At 36.5% G+C, this 22,658-nt stretch overlaps 1 protein-coding gene across 1 annotated transcript in view; it reads left to right on the forward strand.

Annotated features, from left to right (window-relative positions):
- The window catches only part of LOC122813751 (inositol 1,4,5-trisphosphate receptor-interacting protein-like), a 34,230-nt gene extending 12,282 nt beyond the window's left edge, over positions 1-21,948 (forward strand). Inside the window, exon 2 of the mRNA XM_044086234.1 lies at positions 19,819-21,948. Within this exon, the coding sequence (XP_043942169.1) occupies positions 20,062-21,315 (1,254 nt within the window). The 5' untranslated portion in view covers positions 19,819-20,061 and the 3' untranslated portion in view covers positions 21,316-21,948. The remainder of the gene's footprint in view (positions 1-19,818) is intronic.
- Positions 21,949-22,658: the final 710 nt, after the last annotated feature.

The raw sequence follows: 22,658 nt of genomic DNA on the forward strand, positions 1-22,658 counted from the left end.
GCCTGTTACTGCAGTGAAACTGAAAGATAACATCATTTTATTATGTGGCCATAAAGTAATTTAATTTCAGCTATTTTTCTGAAGTTAACCTCTTTTGCTCCAGTTTCCATTGTTAAAATATACACATCTAAACAGTTACAATAGTGCAGGTATATTTCTGTTCTAATCCAGTAGGGCATGCTGTGGTTACATCTTTAAACTGCAGTTTGTAAAATACCTATTCAGCACACATCTGTACAAACCATCTTATATGACATACAATTCTAATACATTTGTAATACAAGCATACGAATCATGCTGATATTCACAAATGACACATAACCATTTACAAAATTCCAGACAGCTGTGTTGACAGTATCTCCCTTTGTCACACTTCTATATAAATCATGTCACACTTCTATATAAATCATGTTGATATTCACAAATGACATATAATTATTTACAAAATTCCAGATAGCTGGGCTGGCAGTATCTCCCTTTGTCAAACTTCTGTATAAATCATGTTGATATTCACAAAATGACATACAATTATTTACAAAATTCCAGATAGCTGGGCTGGCAGTATCTCTCTTTCATGACAAATGGTTTGGTTTGTGTGTAGAAAAGTGTTAATGTCTCAACTGGCCACGCCTAGAAACAGTGCTGCATACAAAAAGGCTTCTCAAACCAACGCGTTTATTAAAAACGTTCTCATAAGAGACAACTGTTCTAGTTTTGCAAGCCTAGTAAGCAGATTGTACTCAAAACAGTTTTTTCTCTTTTAAGTGGATTATGCTATCACTTCTGCTAATATAGTTATATTTTACTGAGCTCAGCAGGGTCTATATTAGAACATCAAAGTTTCATAACTTCGAATGTTCTAATATTCACCCCTATTCAGTGAACGCTGACAACATCGAACATGCAGAACAGCAAATTTTTCCTAGGGAAAAAAATTTGCTGTTCCAAAGCACATACACACAACACAAGCACACCAAACAAACAGCAATCCAAACATGTACACCTAAAATCTTACATCTAACCCTACACTAAACTGAACATACACCACTAACTATCCACTTACCTTAACCCAAACCCTAACCCTAAGGTCTATCACTATCTTACACTCACCTCACCCGCACCCTAACCCTAACTCACCTAACCCGCCCTAACCCTCACGTCTACACAATCGCACACTTACCTGACCCGCACCCTAACCCTAACTCACCTAACCAGCCCTAACCCTCACGTCCACACAATCGCACGTTTACCTGACCCGCGCCCTAACCCTAACTCACCTAACCTGCCTTAACCCTCACGTCCACGCAATCGCACACTTACCTGACCTGCGCCCTAACCCTAACTCACCTAACCCATGCCCAATCACACACTTACCTGAACCCGACCTGTAACTTTCCACCACAGTGCTGAAAATAGCGAAGTGACAGAAATGGACAACCAAATTCTTTCCCTAGGAAAAAATTTGGTTTTCCTGCAGCTTCGCTATTTTCAGCGTTCACTGAATAGGGGGTCGATATTAGAACATTCGAAGTTGTGAAACTTCGATGTTCTAATATAGACCCGCTCAGGAGATATGTTTTCTGGCTGAAAACCCTCAACAGTCTTAGAAGGGAAACTATACTCTTAAAGAGATGTTACTACATTTCAGTTTTTACATGTCTATTTTTTGCTGCAAACATTAGGTCAGATTCCAAAACAGTTGATCTCGGTATATGCCTGCCCTGATTTTGAATGACTTGCTCTCAGTGTAAGTGACTTACTTCAGTGTACGACAAAATTATCTATAAAAAGGCTTACCCTGGAGACCTGATTCCAAATGACCTGCTTAGCCTGCTATAAGTGTGAGAACTTAATAACACAAAGTCTTTTGGAATCAGGCCCAAGATATCAGAACTCGCAGTTCCATCCATATGGAAATGCAGTCCATATTTTAAAACTACAGTAGTGTCTTAAATTGACTCCACCTCAATGAAATATATGAGAACTCAGTCAAAATCATCCCCAACCAAGATAACATCAAACAAATCCATGAGGTTATAGCACATAACGATATATTTGGAAAAAAGCTACTACCATAAACTACAGAAAGACTGCAATTACACTGAAGCACATGAAACATATAAAACCTAATTTCTATATGCTACATAACAAATGTTCTGTACTTTTCAAAACATTGTCTGTCAATCCTGAAACAGTTCTGGACATATGTTAAAATACTAGCACATTACCAAACAAATAAATAAAATTATCTGCATGGGATGTACAGCTATGACTGTGAAATTATTCTAACAATTATTCGATAAAACTAAAACTAAGTAAAGACATAAAGAATATCAAAACTTACTATAGCATATCAGCAATTCTAACAAACTAAACCTCTTTCAACTGGATTTTTACCTAAGTTTTTCCAAAAAAAGTGTCCTGGCTCCTGCTGAGTTCTGCAGTTGACCAGCTATCACCAGCCAGTATTCTCTTCAGCCAAAAGATAAATCAAGGGTGCATACTCTAATAATGGAAACATATTGTGAAAAACATACTGTCATTGTCCCCCCACACTGAAAATGGGGATACAGTTACACTTATAAATAAAACAACTAGCATCATAAAGCAATGGAAATGAATAAAGAAGCAGTAATATGTCTTTTTTACTATAAATCATTAACATTTAAGTGCAGAAGATCAGCAGAGTATAAATACACCAATTAGAGGCGAAACTAGAAAATAATTAAAGTTGTAACCATCCATTTTTACCAAAGGTCAACTGTCCTAGTATTACTCATAATTCAAATCTTCCTTCAAATCTCATGCTCACCTTGTACCCTTTCTCTATTAACCTAATAGAATAATAAGAAATACAAGGCAGTTGATTCACAAGACAAGTTATACCTTGCCAATATCCACCATCATGTTTTACCTGACTTCTTAATAAGGGTAGAGCAGGCAAGTCCTAGATTAAATTTATGGGTAATCATCCAGTCATACAGGTTGGATTTGAAGGATGCTAGTGTGTCCCTCTGTTTTAGCTTTGGTTAAACTATGTTTTCTGAACTCAATAACTGGTCTAATTAGGGCTGCATAAAGAGGACCGTTAACTTCTTTTGACCTAGACGGCATGCCTGTAGATATTTGTTGTGCTAAATAGAAGGATTTTCAGATTACTGCTGCTAGATCATGATCAAATATGAGGGTATTATTAACTGAGATGTCAAGATTCCTAACTACATTATCACTTTGGAGTGCGGTACTGACTATACAGAACACTGGAGGAGAGACGTACATATCAAATGTGGCAATGCTATCCTTTTTTTAAATTAACTTTAGCCTTTTTGTCCACTGGTTGTTTATGAGGATTAGTTCCTGCTGCTATGACTGAGGATGCGAGGGAGATTTGACAATAATGCCCATCTGCAAACTTAGTTAACCAAAAGTCCTAATTCCCAGGCTGGAGATTAAAAAAGTAGATGACAAGAAGGAGGGTTCCCACTACAGAGCCTTGGGATATAGCACTAGTTACCCTCATACTTTCTGAGGAGACTTTTGCCATCCTAACTATGTGGGAGCTATCTTTGAGATATTTGGCTGTCTGCTTCATTGCTAAGTGATATACTTTTAAGGAACTTAGCTTGTTTACAATGCCTACATGGTTATAGTGTCAAATGTTTTGGCCAGATCCAAATAAGCTGTGTGAAAAGAATGACCACTATCAAAAGTCTGTGTAACCTTCTCAAACAAATCAACCAAACTGAGTAGGCATGACCTCTAGTAACAAAGCCAATCTGATATGAGCAATACCTGATAAGGCTTTTAATAGGGTCTATATTAGAACACCAAAGTTTCAAAACTTTGAATGTTCTAATATCGAACCCTATTCAACGAAAGTTGAAAACATCGAAAATACAGAACAGCGAATTTTTTCCTAGGGAAAAAATTTGCTGTTCCAAAACACATACATAAAACACAAGAACACCAAACAAACAGCAATCCACACACATACACCTAAAATCTTACACCTAACCCTACACTAAACTATACATACACCACTAACTATCCACTTACCTTAAACCTAACCCTAAGGTCCATCACTATCACACACTCACCTCACCCGCGCCCTAACCCTAACTCACCCACCCTGCCCTAACCCTCACATCCACACAATCGCACACTTGCCTGACCCGTGCCCTAACCCTAACTCACCTAACTCACCCTAACCCTCACGTCCACACAATCGCATACAAACCTAACCCACACCCTAACCCTAACTCACCTAACCCTCATGTCCACACAATCGCACACATAACTAACCCGCACCCTAACCCTAACTAACCTATCCCACGTCAATCGCACACTTACCTGAACCCGGCCCGTAACTTTCCACCACAGTGCTGAAAATACCAAAGCAACAGAAACAGAAAACCAAATTCTTTCCCTAGGAAAAAATTTGGTTTTCTGTAGCTTCGATATTTTCAGCATTCGCTTAATACGGGTCGATATTAGAACATTCAAAGTTTTGAAACTTCGATGTTCTAATATAGACCCTTTTAATATCATAGCTTCTGAGCTTAGACATAATGCTTTTCTTGGTTTTGCAAATCAAACTATTCAGAGCTAATGGGTATATATTTTCCTGAGTCAAGGAGGAACTCCACAAGTGAATGCTTGACACTACATATTTAACATCCAGGTAAATTATCAGGCCACATGGAAGTAGTATTTTTGGTTTTAGGGAGTTCCTTCAGTACATGCTCATTTGTCAGTAGTAAAAGGTGCAATGGATTTGGGAATTTGTGGAATTAAGAAAGTTGCTTCAGGAATACAGTTTGCACCAAACTGTCTGTTAGCTATCACCAATAGATCTGAATGTGTGCTTCCATTTGGATAAGTTCAGAACACTGTTGGATGTTATATCTTAATGTCATAATATAACTAAAGAAGGACCTATTATTATCTTTGGCTTCAGAAGCTGACTTTAGTTCATGCTTTATTTTACCTGCCTTGACAGTAGCTTTTAGTTCTTTACTAATATTCCAGATGCAATCTTGCATGTGAGAAATTTTAGATTTGTTGAATAATTTACAAAGGTTTTGTCTCTTGTTATATACAGCTTATATAAGCTAGTTGTTCAATAGGATTGTTTGCTTTTAAGCATCCCATTGCATTTGGTTCTAATAAGATATCCAGGCTAAAGCATTTATATATGAGGGAATATAATTCCTTTGTGTAAACAGCAGCTATATTGCTGCCAGGTCTGGTGATGTTAGAGGTAAATTTGGATAGCTCATCATAGAGTTAAAGGAGATTTGCCCTTTTGAAATCCATGAATTTAGAATTATTTACTGTAGAAGATTTAGGGATTTTTACAAAGAAGGTTACAAGCTTATGGTCAGACATTATTTACTGTAGAATATTTAGAGATTTTTACAAAGAAGGTTGCAAGCTTATGGTCAGACATAACCAGGGATGGAGAAATTAGAGGGATGTCCTCTAGATGATTTCTTTACTGTTCCAAAAAAAATTTTACTGATTGTCTGAGAATCTATGAACATGCTCAGCTTTGGTGGTAAAGGCATTTCAGTTTTTAGAGGGTTACTTGAAATCTCCCATTATAAAGACATTTTTGTTAATAGGTAGGAATTAGGAACCTTAAGTGGTCATAAGGGGGCATGGCTTGGATACCTGTGACAACAAGGCTTGGATTGCTTCTAAAATCATCTGGACTTACAAAGCTGATATAAGTATTTTTTTGAACTTCCTATAACTGGCTCAGTGCTATTCAACACATCTGTGCTGCATTTATTGTTTTAATATATCACTATTTTCAGCCTACAGTTGTTAAAGAAACACCATCTGTTTGTTAATATACTGCTCTTGGGTTGTTTTGATCAAATTCTGACATTTCCTAACCTTCTCTGATACTGCAAAAGCTGTTCTGAATTTGCCAAAGTTCTCCTGAGTTTGCCAAAATATTTCTAAGTTTTACAAATTTTTTTCTGTGCTGAAGTTCTCCTATGTTTTCACACCTTATTTCTGTATTTTGTGAACATTTCTTAATGTTAGTGAACTTATTTCCAAGGATTTCTGATACAGAACATCAGTTTAAAGTCCTCTATAGGAAACAGTCTCTATAGTCTCCCACTGTTTGCAGCTGCATGAAGAACTGCCAGTTTGTGCAGAGGACAGAAATGTTGCAGGTCATCTAATCGTACACTACTAAACACGTTTCCCTACTCCTTCCCTTCTAATAAGGATTTGGTATAATGGATAGATTCTTCCCTGTCATCTGTGTTGCTGGCTTGGTGGATATGGACATCCTGAGGCAGTGTAGTAACTGTCTCATGTTCACTGACAATCATTTAATTTTAGAACAGACAAACACAGTGTGTGTGATATATAGAATCACTGAAGGCAATGCTCTCACATACACACATGAAAAATACAAACCAGGTTGTTAGTGTTACACCCAAAACACTAACTATCAACACTAAGGAAGAAGCACAGAGACTCACATATGTGAAGGTACTCACTTGTAAACTTCCCAAACCTCCAAGATCTCCTAAAAGCATCTCTCAGTGGCCCTGCGCACACTCAAAGGCAGCACCACCTGTTAGATATTATGAATTTAAGGTTGAAATTAATTAAAATGCAGAAACAGAGTTTAGTAATATGTGATCAGCAACCATACTAAAGCTGAACTTCTTACAGACATGACAAGAATGTAATCTGCTTTCACTGGACAACAGGACATGCTTTTCTAAGAAAGTTTAAAAATGTGCTTTTCTAATCCACAAGGCGTTTCCTTGAAGACAGTTTACTTATCAGCATTTATACAAGAACAGATGTGTTAGCATTTGCGTCATCAAGCCAGTATCTTTGCAAAACCTAGGTCTAGAGCACCATATAATATTTTTCTCAGCTTCTCAAGTGACTTTTTAAAGTCACAAGACGACATTCATGTATTTTTCTTTTTATACAACATACAAGAATAACAGGCAGACAACAGACATTTTTATATATATAGTATAACACACAACAAACAGTTAAAGTTTCTGAATTTAAAAAAAAAAAAAAATCACGGGATGGTATTAGTCAAACAGTCTTTGTAAAATGAATAAGAGGTCTGCCAGGTTGGAGGCAGTATGATGATAGCATGAATCATGTGGGGTGATTGTGGGTGGGGCATGGGGTGATGTGTCATAGAGAACAAACAAGGTGAAGAGAAGAGGGAGAAGAATAGATCCCTTGGAGAAACCAAACAGGTAGGCATGTAGATAATTTGATTTGTGCCACATACAACAGCCTGTTGCCTATTGGATTATGGAACCATCATTTCAGCATTGGTTTGAGTTGAAGTGCTTTTTTTTGGAATGTATGGAGGAGTTGAATGGTTTTCACCATATCAAGCCTTGGAGAGGTCTAAAGAAAAGAGAGATGATAGTTTATTATTGTTTTGAGTTATTGATATATGAAAAAAGGAGTAGGGCTGATGTGGTATACTGATTTGGCCTGAAGCCATGTTGGTGTTAGCTAGAATTTTTTTTTTTTGGTGAGGTGTTCCATCAGTTGTTTGTGGACACACTTTTCCATAATATTTTTTCACCACCAAACATTCTAGTTATTTTGGATTCCATTGTAAGACATATTCATGTCCCCCTTACCAGGCTAATCAAAGAGAAGATCACAGTGAAGCTGTCTATCTGGAGCCAGTATCCACCAAATCATGCATACACCTAGGTCTTTAAACCACAAGTACCAGTATGACACAGGCATAGTCTATGTGGGTGGAAATGACTTAAGATGTACCTCACTGGACTATGTGAAGAGAGAAATGATGGAGATCTCTGAATGTGTCCCAGGCGGGTATGAACCTAGCCTTGAGTAGCTTCCTACCTTCATCAATGATGATGCCATACTACCAGCAAAACATGACTGACTTCATCAATTGGCTTATCTTCTGGTGTCACAACAAGGGAATGTAATGGCTGTCACCCAGGGGAGACATGATTGACAAACCATGATGCTTTGTCAGAGATGGTTCACACTCGTCACCACTTGGCTTCCAGATACTGACAAAAATTATATCTATCTGCATAGTTCCTTTTTCAGGCCATGCCAAGTTGTTAAACCCTCCAACATAACAAAAATTACTGACAACTACCTAAAGGTACTGCTGCTCAATGCTAGGACTTTAAATAAAAGACTGTACTCCTCTCACCCTGGAGAATGCAGACATGTGCAGTCATGGAAACATGATTCAGAACAATAGAAAGTACCCCGGCTATCAAAGGCTACAATGCATTTCAAACATTTTGTTCCCCCTAATCTAAGGATAAAACAAAGGGAGGAGTTGTCTCAGTGTTCATAAATGGCAAGTAGCCTGCTAGGCTAGTTCAACAACATGATTTACTTGAGCTGCTCCATGCCCACCTAACCAAAGCTGCAACCTCCTATCATATCCTTGCTAGCTACAGATCCCCTAACATGACTATGGAAAAACACACCTCCTACCTAAACCTACTTGAATCTCTTAACATTCAGCCTAACACCATACTTATAGGTGACTTCAACTACCCTTCCATAAACCGGGAGACTTATATGACCCATCATTTACTTGCTCAGAGGAGTTTGGTCGTCATCAGTGCAAACATCTTGAAGCAACTAGTCCACTCCCCAACTAGAGTACAAATATCCTAGATTTAGTACTCAAGAACATGGGGGGATGCTGCTCCCTTCCATGCATTAACTCCTCCCTGGTGAGATGTGACCACAAAATGATCTTCTTTAGTATTAAAACTAACCTACAACCCCCATCAAATTCCAAACCTATTAAGACTTTTGTGAAGGCCAATTACCTCAAACTAAGTGACAGCTTATTAAACCTCCAAGCCCCTGCAAACTCAGATGACAAACTGGCCTACTCTGAGCTGTACATAAAAGCACTGTACAACCAAATTCATAGCTACATAAAGGAAGCAGTACTTGTCTGAGTCAAATCTATGATTACTGACAAAAATAAACCACCCTGGTGGACCCCTAGCATAAACTGACTATTCAACAAAAGGAAAAAAGTCCTCTCCAAAGCCAAGAAGGTACACTCACCAGTCTAAACAGAGAGATGGTCAAGTCTGCCAAAGTAAACTATGAGACAAATATGACCCGCCAGGTGAAAGATAACCATAAGGCTTTTTTTTAATTATGTTTGTAACCTCAGGAGAAACAATCAAAAATGTGCCAAGTTAATCATGAACAGGAACACGTACACCCAGCCTGAAACTATAGCAAATCTGCTGGCTGACAAGTTCAGTTCAAACTTCTCCCCCATCACCTCTTACCACACCAAAAAAAAATACTAGCAACCATTCCCTTACCAGTCATTATGAGGAACACATCTTTACTGTGCTCGTTAAATCCAAAAATACAGCCTGCATGGGTCCCAACAATATTCCAGAATGCTTCTTAAATAGCTTAAAACAGTATCTATCATGGCCACAATGGAAACCTCTTTAACCACAACCTAGAGATGGGCTTTATCCCAGAAGAATGGAGGACTGCAGCATTTGTTCCTCTGCACAAAGGGGGCCCATCAACTGACCCAGGAAACTACAGACCCATAAGCTTGACCAGTCTTATCTACAAGGCCATGGAGAGATTTATCATGGACCTGATCAATAATGACATAGAAACATTTCAAAAACTGGACCAGACCCAATTTGGGTTTGTCAAAGGGAGGTCTTGCCTGGTCAATCTGGTGGTCTTCTTCAAGAAAGTCACCAGGGTGATAGATGAGGGTATTCTGCTTATCTGCACCTGGCCAAAGCTTTTAACACAATCCCCACTTGTGGATCATAGATAAACTTATTGAGTCAGGCATAAGCCCCTACATCATCAAATGGATAGCCATCTGGCTCACTGACAGGACATATACTGTTTGGACAGGTGAATCCACTTCTGATAAGAAAGCTGTTACTAGTGGTGTCCCACAGGCTCATTGTTAGGACCCCTTCTGTTTGGTATATACTTCTCTGAAGTGAAGGCCAATGTTGGGGGCCTCTGGCTCACCAAGTTCTCTGATGACTGTGAGCTGGAGTAATCACTGAGTCCCCAAATGATGTTGACATCCTACAAGCTAGCCTAAAAATGACAAATGACTGGTACCAAAACCATGGTTTGAAACTAAATGCTAAAAAGTGCATAATCATACCCTTTTTGATAAATCAGATATTCCTGTAAATTATAATATTGATAAAAGTTGACCCAGTGGTGAGAGACCTAGGAAGACAGATGGATAGTAAACTAAACTTTGACCACCAGGTTGCAGGGGGACAAGCCCCTCTGCACCACCACACCCCCTGCACTTAAATATACCAACTCCAAGATTGCACTACAGTTGAGTGAATGGCAAAATTTCCGTTCCACTCTGCACGGCACTATTTTGCCATTCATTCCACTGTGGTGTGATCTCGGAGTTGGTATATTTAAGTTGCAGGGGGTGTGGGGGGTGCAGGGGGGCTTGCCCCCCTGCATATGCTTTCAAAAATGTTGTTTTTTTAATTTCGATATTACGGAATCTAGAGATTCTGGTCTTCGGTATTTAGAGTCTTGAGATTCCATAATTCGAGATTTAGTAGTGAACCTATATATATATATATATATATATATATATATATATATATATATATATATATATATATATATATATATATATATATATATATATATATATATATGTAACAACAAGCAGCACTGAGACCACGGCCAGGGCAGATTTGTTCCACTACCACTTCTCAACACAAAAGTTTGTTTGTTTGTTGCAACACCTACAGGTGCTTGCTTTCGATTGTACTCCACATGCAAAAAAGCTCAGCAAGACACTTGGTTGAGCAGCCAAAATGTTTCAAATGTATTGTCTTCCCAAGCACAGCGTATATAATCAGCTCTACTTGAATATCAGCAAGTGTAGTTCACCTTCGTTACCATAGACGACAACTGCATTCATTAGATCCATGTCTACTGTGCAGTTAGTGCCTGTTTAAAAATTGCTCTCTACCAATAGAGTGCTAGATAACGGGTGATGTCACATCACACACATCTTCTCAAACCATGCCTCTTGAGCGCAGGTTTCATGGGAAATGTAGTGTTCAGTCCCGGTCTTCTATGAACTTGTAGTTTTCCAATCCAATACATTTCTTCCTGCTCCAGTCTGTTGTTGTTATCACCTCCCCTTTCCAAGGTTAGAACAATTCTAAGCACTCTGAACTTGAAATTATGTCCTTCATTGTCCCTGACATGTTTGGCCAGAGGATTCTTATAATCTTTGAGTCTGATGTCACTTATATGTTTGGATAGTCTCTCCTTAAATTCGAGATTTAGTAGTGAACCTATATATATATATATATATATATATATATATATATATATATATATATATATATATACATGTAACAACAAGCAGCACTGATATATATATATATATATATATATATATATATATATATATATATATATATAGTTCTTGTTCAGAATAAATCTTTGTGAAAACATGTTAATACTTTTTTTACTGAAGTTAGGTCCTGCATCTGGGCCTGGGGTTTTCCATTTAGGTGCTTTTCTTAATTTTGTTCCAGTTTCTCTGGCTGTTACTTCATCCCATTTCATATCATGTACATTTGAAGTCCTTAATATTTCTTTTACTTCTATCCATTCAGCATCTTTATGTTCCAAAGGAGCTTCATAGATATTTCTCCAAAATGTGCCTATTTCTTCTTCTTCTTCTTTTTTTTGTGATGTTTCCTTTCCTTTTGCATTTTTTCCCAAGTCTCTGTAAAATATTTTTGAGTCATCAATGAATTGCTTATTTTGTACGTTTCCTTTATATTTACCTGCATACCTTTTAAATTTTTCTGCCTGTGCTGATATCTTTAGCTTATTATTTGCAATAGCATACATTAGATCTTGGTCTGTTCTAATGATCTGTTGATCTGTTCCTTCTTCTGTACTCCTCTAACAGTGACACCTCTTGTCTTAATTGCTTTATAGTTTTCTCTTTTCAATACTTCCATGATTGTATTTATTTCTTCCCTGACTGTCCTGTGTTTTTGTGGTAAGACTTTATCTAATATTCATTTAGCTATATAGTAATACATCCTAATTACATCTGTTATATCATATTAATTTTTGTTAATAGTCTTGCTTACTGTGCTCATTTGTTTTATCAGACTTCTAATATGTCAGTCTTATTGACATTATGTAATCTATTTCTTTCATTGATCTTCATAAGTCTACCCATCTCTATTAAACCAAGCAGCTCTTCCCTTAGATCATTTTCTTCTAAACTGAGGGAACATTCTTTGTTCTCAGTTTCCTGCAGACATTCTACAGAAAGTTCCAGAACATCTTCCTGTGACATATACTCTTCAACTACATCCTGCATCATCATTTGCTCATTCATATCTGAACTCACTGGCCTATTACAATACAAAAAAATAAGAATACAAAGAGGAAAAGTAGAAAAAGAGATTAGTAATAGGGAAGTTAAAAAATAGAAATTGAGATTATGGAGTACCTGCGAAGTGAAGGATTCAGCGTAGAAAATTAAATTCAGAAAGCACCACAACAGGATACAGCAATGGATATCCAAATTAAGGGGAAACCAATGGAGCAGATAGCAATTGGTCAGGTGCCATATGAAGATATTTTGGAGCCTTCCACAGAAAAACAGTATAAATGTTCACTTGAAGCTAGACAGCATGGGAAGGAACAGGAAACTGTGAAAACTCTGATGCAGTCAATATTGAGGAGTGATAGGTCACTGAATTCCCATATGACAGACCAATGGTTGGCACAGGATGAAATTGAAGAGAATGTGCCAGAGGAAGATGCTATACAACTTTCTATATAATGCTTGCAGGAAATGGAAAACAAGGGATGTGCCCTCAGTTTGGAAGAAAATGAGCTAAGAGAAGAGTTACTTGATTTAGTAGACAGAGAAAGATATATTAAGATCAATGAAAGAAATAGACTGCAGAAGGTCAATAAAACCCAGAAAGTCAGAAGTCTGATAAAACAAATGAACACAATAATTAGGACTGTTCATAGAGATCCATGCGTTATAACAGAAGTAAATAGGATATATTACTGTGCAGCTAAATTAATAACTGATAAAGTTCTACCACAAGATCACAGGGTAGTGAGGGAAAGGGAGGGGAGAAATTGAATACCATCATGAAAGTATCAAATAGAGAAAACTAGAAAGCAACTAAGACAAGAATTGCCACTGTTAGAAGACTATAGAAGAGGGACTTGATCAGCAAAAATATTAAGAAAGATAGATGTGATAAAAGCAATGCACAGTATTAGAACAGAGCAGGATCTATCATGCACTATTACAAATAACAAACTAAAAATTTCAGCTCAGGTGGAAAAACTTAGAAGATACGCAGATAAATATCAAGGAAAAGTACAAAATAAGCAATTTATTGAAGAGCCGAAAAGTTTTTATAGAGAACTGGGAAACAAGGTAAAATGAATTAAAAGACTGCCAAAAAAGAATAAATAGATACATTTTGGAGAAGTATCTATGAAGATCCTGTGGAACATAACAAAGATGCTAAATGGACAGAAGAAGTAAAAGAAAGAATAAGAAGTTTAAAGGTACAGGATATGAAATGGGATGAAGTAATGGTCAGAGAGATTGAAACAAAGTTAAGAAAACCCTCTAATTGGAAAAACCCATGCCCAGATGCAATACTTAACTTTTGGTTAAAAGTATTAACATCTTTGCATGAAGATTTAGCCAAGAGTAAGAACTATTTAAATGTGCATCCCAAACAGACACTAACCTGGCTAACAACAGGAAAAACAAAGCTCCTACTTAAGAGTGAACCTGCAAGCTACCCTAAAAATTATAGACCAATAACTTGCCTTCCAATGACATATAAACTATACACAGGAATTGATGCTGACAGAATTTATAGTAATTTAGAAGAAAACTCAATTATGGCAGTAAAACTAAAGGGAAATAAAAGAAAGTCAAATGGAAAAAAGGATCATTTGTTGTTTATTAAGTCATAGTGGAGAACTGTAAAAAGGGGAAGAATCTATGTATGGCATGGATTGACTACAAAAAGCATTTGATAGTTTCCCACATTGATGGACAAAAGAGTGCTTAAAAATGTATAAAATACACCCTACAGTGATCGACTACATTACAGTGACTATGAAACAGTGGCAAATCACTTTGCAATTAAGCCATGATAAAAGACAAATTATTATCCCAGGGATAAAAATTTAAAGGGGGATATTCCAGGTTGACTCTCTGTCACCACTGCTATTCTGCCTTGCCCTTAACCCATTAAGCTGTTTACTTAACATCTTTAGGCCATGGCTATAGGTTGTCTCCTAGACAAAAAAAAACAAAGTATAAAGACTTCTCATCTTCTCTTTGTCGATGATTTTAAACTGGATAGTTCATCAGATGAGAAACTGAAAGCACAACTGCAGGTTGTCAAAACTTTTACAGATGATATGAGAATGTCATTAGGTCTTGATAAATATGCAAAAGCAACCTTTAAAGCAGGAAAACTTCAGCACCAGGAAAACATCAATTTGGGACAACTCCAATAATGTGATATAAAAGAACTTGAGAAAAAGGGAGTGTATAAATATTTGGGAACTGATGAAGGATCAACAATAAAACATGAACAAATGTGAATACAATTTAGTAAGGAATACTTTAGAAGAATTTAATCCTGAAAACAGTGTTGACATCTAGGAACAAAATCCAGGCTATAAACCAATTTGCTCTTCCTGTCCCAACTTACAGTTTTCGAGTGATTGACTGGCCCCAAAATGTATCGGATAGATTAGATGCTTCATGCTCAGCAAATGATTTATAAAAATCAGTGTATACCAAGATTATATATTACCCTTTCTGAAGGAGGGATGGGCCTCCTTGAAACTGATTACATATATAGATCTGCAGTTGTGTGACTCCACACATATCTGCTGACCTCACAAGACCCAAATATAGTGAAAGTTTGGAAACATGAGGACAGTAAATCTAAGATGACTTCTCAGCTTAATCTAGCAGAAGCATATCGGTATCAAGCAGGAATGAAAATCAAACCAGAAGTAGATAAAAGTCAGGCAGCAACTGAATGTGCCAAAAAACAAAAGAAAGAATATAAGGTGAAGGGCCAGATGAGAAGGCAAGAAATGTGGAAAATGCATAAATATAGTTGAAAGTATAGAAAACTTCTGGAAGAACCTTATGTTGATCAGGAACAAACCCAGGAATGGTTAAGGAGAGGTGAATGCAAACCAAAAGATGAAAGGTTAATATTGGTGGCCCAAGACAGTGGGCTACATACACGCTGGTTTATAAAGTCCATTGAACATGTGGGAGAAACAAACAAATGTAGGTTTTGTAAAACTGAATTGGAAACAGTCACACACATCATTGCTTGTTGTGACATACTAATGGCAGAAGGACTGTATACTGAAAGGCATAATAATTTGGCAAGACTATTGCACTGGGAAGTGTGCAGACATTATGGTATAGAGGTGGCTAAAAAACACTATAAACATGAGCCACAAAGATTAATAGAAAATGATGAAGTTTATATTACATGGGATCACACATTACCAACAGTTCAAAAGATAGATGCTAGAAAACCGGATATAGTGGTCCATGAAAAGAAGACAAAAGTAGCATTGATCATTGAAATTGCCACACCCAGTGACTACAGTATCTTGCATACAGAGAGGCACCAAGTCAAAAAATATCAGGATCTGCAGGCAGAAATGAGAGCAATGTGGAAGAAAGATACCCAGACAGTTCCAATAGTAGTTAGAGCAACAGGTCTTATAAAAAAGGAATCTACAGTCATATTTAGATATGTAAAAAAAAAATAAGCCAAAGTGGTGAGTACCTAAGGTCTGTGGTCCCAAATATTACAAAGTACATAGAGAAGTCCACAGGCCACCAGGATTAAAAACAAATGACTTAATAAGGATGTTAGCGCTTTCAGGTAAAACCCTTCTTCAGACATAAAATACAAAAACTTTACACAATATTTGTAGGCATAGACCTTACCTTCAGTAGTTATGATTGTTTTATTGGTACACCATGCGGATTGGTTTATTTAAGTTTAAATATTGTGTAAAGTTTTTGTATTTTATGTCTGAAGAAGGGTTTTACCTGAAAGTGCTAACATCCTTATTAAATCATTTGTTTTTAAGCCTGGTGGGCTGTGGACTTTTTTCTACGTATATTTAGATATGTTACCAATCCATGTAACCCCGTACAAATTGTAGAAAGAGTCATTACTGGGCACATTGCGGGTGCTGCAAAGAGCACTTTTGGCTGACATCAAGGATTGAAACAATACTAATTTCATGAACTTTAATGGTACTTTGACTTAGGAATGGGATCCATTCTCGTCTTGGTATTGGAAACCCAAAAGATACTGAGAAATTAAGAAGACGATGCTAAGTGGGCTATAATTCCACAACACTGACTGTGTCAGAGTTGCCACTGTTTCTTGCTCCTTCCCTTGCTGTTCAACTCCAGCTAAACTTTTACACTGGTTTTCTACTGAAGGATGTAGAGCATCATTATGTAACAACTAATCAGATGCTTCCTTTTCCACCTGTTTCTCCATAATTTGGGGAATCATTCCATCATGTTGTGAAGTTAACAGAGTTGGGTTTTCAATTCTAAGTCCTTCACTTTGCAATTAATCCATATCTTCAGTTTCTATTTCTTTAATTTCTATCATTTCTCCACTACTGATCCTCTTTTCTATTTCCCCCCTTTGTTTTGGAATTTTGTGCATTGTGAAATTTCTATATCCAGATGTATTTGCCTGTATTTCTCTTCAAACATCTTTTGTGCTACTTTTTTGTATTGATTTGATTTTTCCTTTGCATAAATATTACACTATATTAAATCTCTTTTTCTGTCCCATGCCCATATTTCTTCTTCAGACACATCCTGCTCTACCTGTTTCCCCTTACTTTGGGGACTCATTGTTCCATCATGCTATGACTTTACCAGAGTTGGATTTTCAGTACTGATCCCTTCATTTTACAGGTATTCCATAACTCCAGCTTCTTTTTATTTAACTTCTACTTTACTAATCTTCCGTTCAACAATCCCCCTTTGTAATCTTATGTTTTATATTGTGAAATTTTCCATATCTGGGTGTCTTTGCCTGTATTTATCTTCAAGTAACTTTGGAGTTACTTTTTTGTACTTATTAGTTTGGCTTTCTTTTTTGCATACATATTGCACCATATCAGATCTCTCTTTCTTTCCCATGTCCATGTTTCTTTGTTATACCTTTCAAAAATCTCTAGGTTTTGTTCCTTATATGTTTGCACTTCCTCAGTCAATTCATTTTCCAAATAACCTAAAGTTTCTTGGTCTATGAGTCTATATTACAATATTGAATGTTTAGGTGATCGAACACCTAAACATCGAACTTGTAATATCGAAAGCAAAAAACAGCGAATGGCCGATTTAATGCAGGGAAACATTTCCCTTGGTCTTTTGCTAGATTTTGCCATTTTGTCTACTGTAGAGCAATCTCGGAGTTGGTATATTTAGTTTGGCAAAGCCCCCCACTTAGTTTGGGTGCAAAGTTATTTTTTTTTATTTCCGTGGCCAACCAATGTGTTTCCCTGCGCCATTCTATGTTTTTAGGTTCGATATTACAAGTTCAATGTTTCGGTGTTCAATCACCTAAACATTCGATCTTGTGATATAGACCCTTGGTCTATATAATGTTTCTCATAGAGCTATTGTATTAATGAACGCAAATTTGCATTTGAAGTTTTTAACAATTTCTCTTGTGCAAGTATTTTTCTTTACTCTTAATTTCTGTCTTAATCTTTTTGAATATCTTCTACCAGGAAAATCAGGGCTTCTTATATAGTAGTAACATTACATAATTTTTTTCTTACCCTCAATAGTGCACTCTGCCATCTTTATGTCTTTTTTAGCCTATCGGTTTTTGTGATTTGTATGGACTACTACTTCCTTTTACAACAGGGGACCCATCCTCCACCTGAGCGTGGCCTAACCCCATTGTAGGAAGGTTTTTATTTCTTGAGGATTCTATATTGTCATTGTTTCCAGTCCTGGCACCAGTGCACCTACAAGGATTGGGCACTTTTTCATCCTGGGACTTATGCACCCAGCTGTCTTTTTTTTTGTATTTTTAACATATTTCTGCCTATGATATATGCTATTTAAAATGCAGTCTAAATATCACTGTCATCTTAATGACATTTAGTAAAAACAGGGTCCACCTTGTGAAGGTACTCACCAAGACTTGAGGATGAATTCAGTTCCAGCAGTACAACTTTCCTTTGCTTGCTGATTTTATCATCTCTCCATTCGGACTACTTATCATCTCTCCATTTGGAATATGTTCCTGTTTAGCATGGTCTTTATTGCCTAAACTATCATTCTCCAATGCAGCCATCATTTGAATCCAGTATATAATTGCAATGCTTTCTTTAGGTTCTTTTTCATAAATCACTTTTTCCAAATCATCTGACAATAAGTCATCTTCATTCAAAATTGTAACAGAAACCAAATCTTTTTCTGCAGCATTTACTACAAAACTGTTGGAACATTCTCCTCTCACTTCATCCTGCAACCTTCCTACAGCCTGTTATAGGAGGTACTTTGGAACTAAAACAGTAGGTGGAAGTTCCCCAGTGACCTGGCCAAATCTTTCCTATTAGAGTAAATAACACCTCAGGCTCCCCCTAGTGAGACTAGCCCAGAGAACAAAGCATAGCGAGATAGATAGATAGATAGATAGATAGATAGATAGATAGATAGATAGATAGACAGACTGATTGACAGATAAATAAAAATAAAATAAATGCAACAATTTGAATGCAGTGCCTACATAGATATTTTTCCCAATAGACAATTCATGCTGCAAGTTTCTCCAACTAAATTCCTCTCTGCGTGTCATTACTCAGATGAGTATTTCTCATAATGTAGTACACATATATAAATACATATAAAAGTACATACATGTGTATGTACACATATTCACAAATACACACATGTATACACGTGTGTATGTGTGAGTGAATATGCGTGAGTGTGTGTGTGTGTGTGTGTGTGTGTGTGTGTATATACATACACACACACACACACACACACACACATACACACATATAGATAGATATACAGATATATAGATATGTGTGTGTGTTTATAAAATGAGTGTGTGTGCATTTATGGACAAGTCAGATTTTTCAGTAGAACTGAAAAGGGAAGTCCAGTTTCTATAGCAAAACTAGCATTTTCTGCACAGTGTTAATCAGACTGAACAAAAGTATTGCTTTAATCACAGCAATGTGTATTATTTAATGTTGTTTGCCTAGCAATTTAAACTGCAAATATTCAAAAGCTGTTGCTGTTCTAAATAACGTATATGTTATAGCTAAAATATAGCAAAACTGGAAACAACCAGTCTTTCACCCTCATTCTGCTCTGAGTTTTCTCCTCAGTCAGTTCTTGTTTCTTCCCTCTAACCATCTTAATAACTCTCTGCTATACAGTGTGAGCAGCATTGATCCCTTTCTTGGGATTTACCTGGAAAATCTATTTCAGGGTTAAATCATAGTCTTAGGTTTGTAATAATTAAATATAATATAGAAAAACAAATATGACATATCAGTAAATTAAAATATATAACACATCTTTCTATATCAATGAAAATGAATAAGGATAAGAAAACAAATCTTACTGCTCATTGTTCTCATTACATGAACATTGTTTTTCTTTTCTGGTTTCAGAGCTATTAAGGAAATCCTTCTTCGAAATGTACTATTCCTGAAGACAAGACAAGGGAACATTTGAGAATAAATTTGAACTCTTAGAAATGTCTCCTGAAGCAGGACTGAATTTGCATAGTTTAATTTCTAACGGGCATTAACATAGTCCAAAGATCCCCTTCTACTTAACAGATTTGGTAAAATAATTTTCTCGTTCTTTTCTGGATATATTTCTCATTTTCATTATTTTCCGTACTACCACTGATGGAAAACAGTGATTCATTCTTTGCAGACATTTTACAGGCACTACTAGTATTGTATATGTCCATGGTTATTGTGTTGATTCGTTATTTTGTAGAAAGAAAAGGAAAAAAATCAATTTATCATCAGATAGGTGACAAGATTGACTTCTCCACTTCTGAACTACTGGAACACAAAAGCTTTGCGGAAGTCATTGTGAAAAAATTGTTAAAGAAGATGCAATATCTGTCTGTTAGAGGAGACCCTCATATATCTGGTAATATTATTGGGATTGGTAGTGCCTTTGAAAATCTGAAGATCAAACCCCAAATACAATTTGACTTTATTGTTTTATTTTCTCTCCCTTTTCAATATGTATCCAAATGTGTAATTGATGAAGATGATATACCGAATGCATACGGGAAGATTCTTGTCTCAGAAAACTGGTTTACTAATTTGCTGATAACAGCATGGCATGGAAGGCAATGTGGCTTTCTGGGCAGAATGTGTAATGGAAACTATCTTTCAGCCAAGGCTGTCCATGAAAGATTCCGTTCCTTAGCTGACATGGCAACGGACATACTTAATGATGAAGAAGAAGATATAAACCTTACGTTTTTACAGCAGGGGCCTACTTTGAAAATTGAGAGAAGAGGAGCACCAGAAATTTTGGTCGATTTGGTCCCTGCATTGAAAGATGATAGCATTTACCTTCTAGCAAAAATATATGGAGGACAATTTGAAGCAGGTCACTGTCAAGATCTTTTGTGGACACTGTCCTTTTCAGTTCAAGAAAAAGCATTTTTGGAACAGAAGGATCTGACCTTACCTAAGAATGCTTGTCATAAAAGGACCCTTCAGATTCTGAAGTATTTGAAACAAGAAAAGAGGAATTTAGAAACACCCCCATTATGGTGCAGAACACTGAGCTCTTATCATCTAAAAACACTTTGGCTCCACCAGTTGCAAAAGACACCCGAAGGTCAATGGCAAGAGAAGTTTCTGGAAGAAAGGGTTTTACAGCTACTGGATCATTTGATACATACTTTGGAATTACAAACTCTCCATCATTTCTTCTTGGGAAACACAAAACTGATTAAGCAAGCTGGTTCATTATGTATACCTAAGCATTTTCTAAGGAAAGGTTTAAAATATAATTTATATGATGAAATTGATCACAGTATAATAGTCCAGTCTATACAAGAGCTCATGGAATTGCAAAATAATATAAATATGTATACGACATATCTTCTTTCAGAACTCGAAACAAACTATTAAACATATGCCAATGGCAGAGGTCATTGGGTCAAGAAGTAAATTAGTTGCAATACTTTTATTTCCATAATCATAAGTGGCCATGCAAAACATATGCAGTATAAATAATGCTTTTTACTTAAGTAATATGTTTTGTTGTAGCAAGTGATTAAAACAAATGTTAGGCTACTAGCAACAAAGGTTGGCTATTGAGTATACTGTGAAATATTCCATTTTATGAATAAACAAATCTTCTGTGCTCTTGAATACATATCAACAAGGAATCTACTCTCTCTGAACTGACTGTGAGAATCATTGAAAAGTGATAAATATTAACCCCTATTTTCTTTATACAGCACCAGAAAAGGAAAAGAAAAACAAATTAGCAAATCTGAATTAGTTAACTGGAAACACTCTTACAGTATCTTTTAGGAACAAGTTCTCATTTTAAAATGTTCACTCACATCTAATGAGAAAATATCTAACTACAGAGAATGTAAAAGGCTAGAATGCAAAAATGCAAAGGTATTTAACCAGCAGAAAAACAGCAGTATGTCCCTGTGCAAAGTATTTGAACAATCATGATTATACTTCCAAAAATAAAAAAGGAATGAGAACATATCAAATGTACCATTCAGTATGAGCACATAACTGGAAGGCTGAATTATTCTGGAACATTTGGCATGATAGTTGAATTTGTGGTGCATTGTTTAAATAGGACATTTTTGCAATTTGTAGTTTGTAGTTTGTTCAGATAGAAAGTTACAGACAGAACAGCTAAATGCTTACTTATTTACCTAATAAAGTTCTATAAAATTATACATGAATTAGATATCTGCATATACATATATATATATATATATATATATATATATATATATATATATATATATATATCTTAGCATTTATCTATACATAACATTCTATAGTAGTCAGCTGCGTTAAATATTTGATATCCTCAAGTGGAGGAAAGTCCATCAGTGTAAGGCTGTTATATTTTAATATGAACAGATAGTAAAAATAGAGCTTAAAAGGCAGCCATGGTGGTGCAGCAATTAGCGTTGCCACCTCAGAGCAAGAGGTGCTCCGGTTTGAACCTCGACTGGGGTGCCTTTTGTGTGGAGTCTGCATGTCCTCACTTTGGTCGCATGGGTTTCCTCCAGGTGCTCCAGTTTTCTCCCACATCCGAAGGACATGCTGTAGGTGGATAGGACACTTTAAATTAGCCCTAGGTATGAGTGCATGTGTGTGTGTGCCTTCTGTAGAAAGTTGGGTCTGGGCTTGGAAATTGACACCATAAAACTCCACTGCCAATCATGAGCAGACAGATGATCCGCTGTGGTGACCCCTAACTGGGAAAAAGCTGG

This window comes from Protopterus annectens, chromosome 1.part1 (genome assembly GCF_019279795.1).
Source record: "Protopterus annectens isolate FY-2018-M chromosome 1.part1, PAN1.0, whole genome shotgun sequence".
Taxonomy (NCBI): domain Eukaryota; kingdom Metazoa; phylum Chordata; order Ceratodontiformes; family Protopteridae; genus Protopterus; species Protopterus annectens.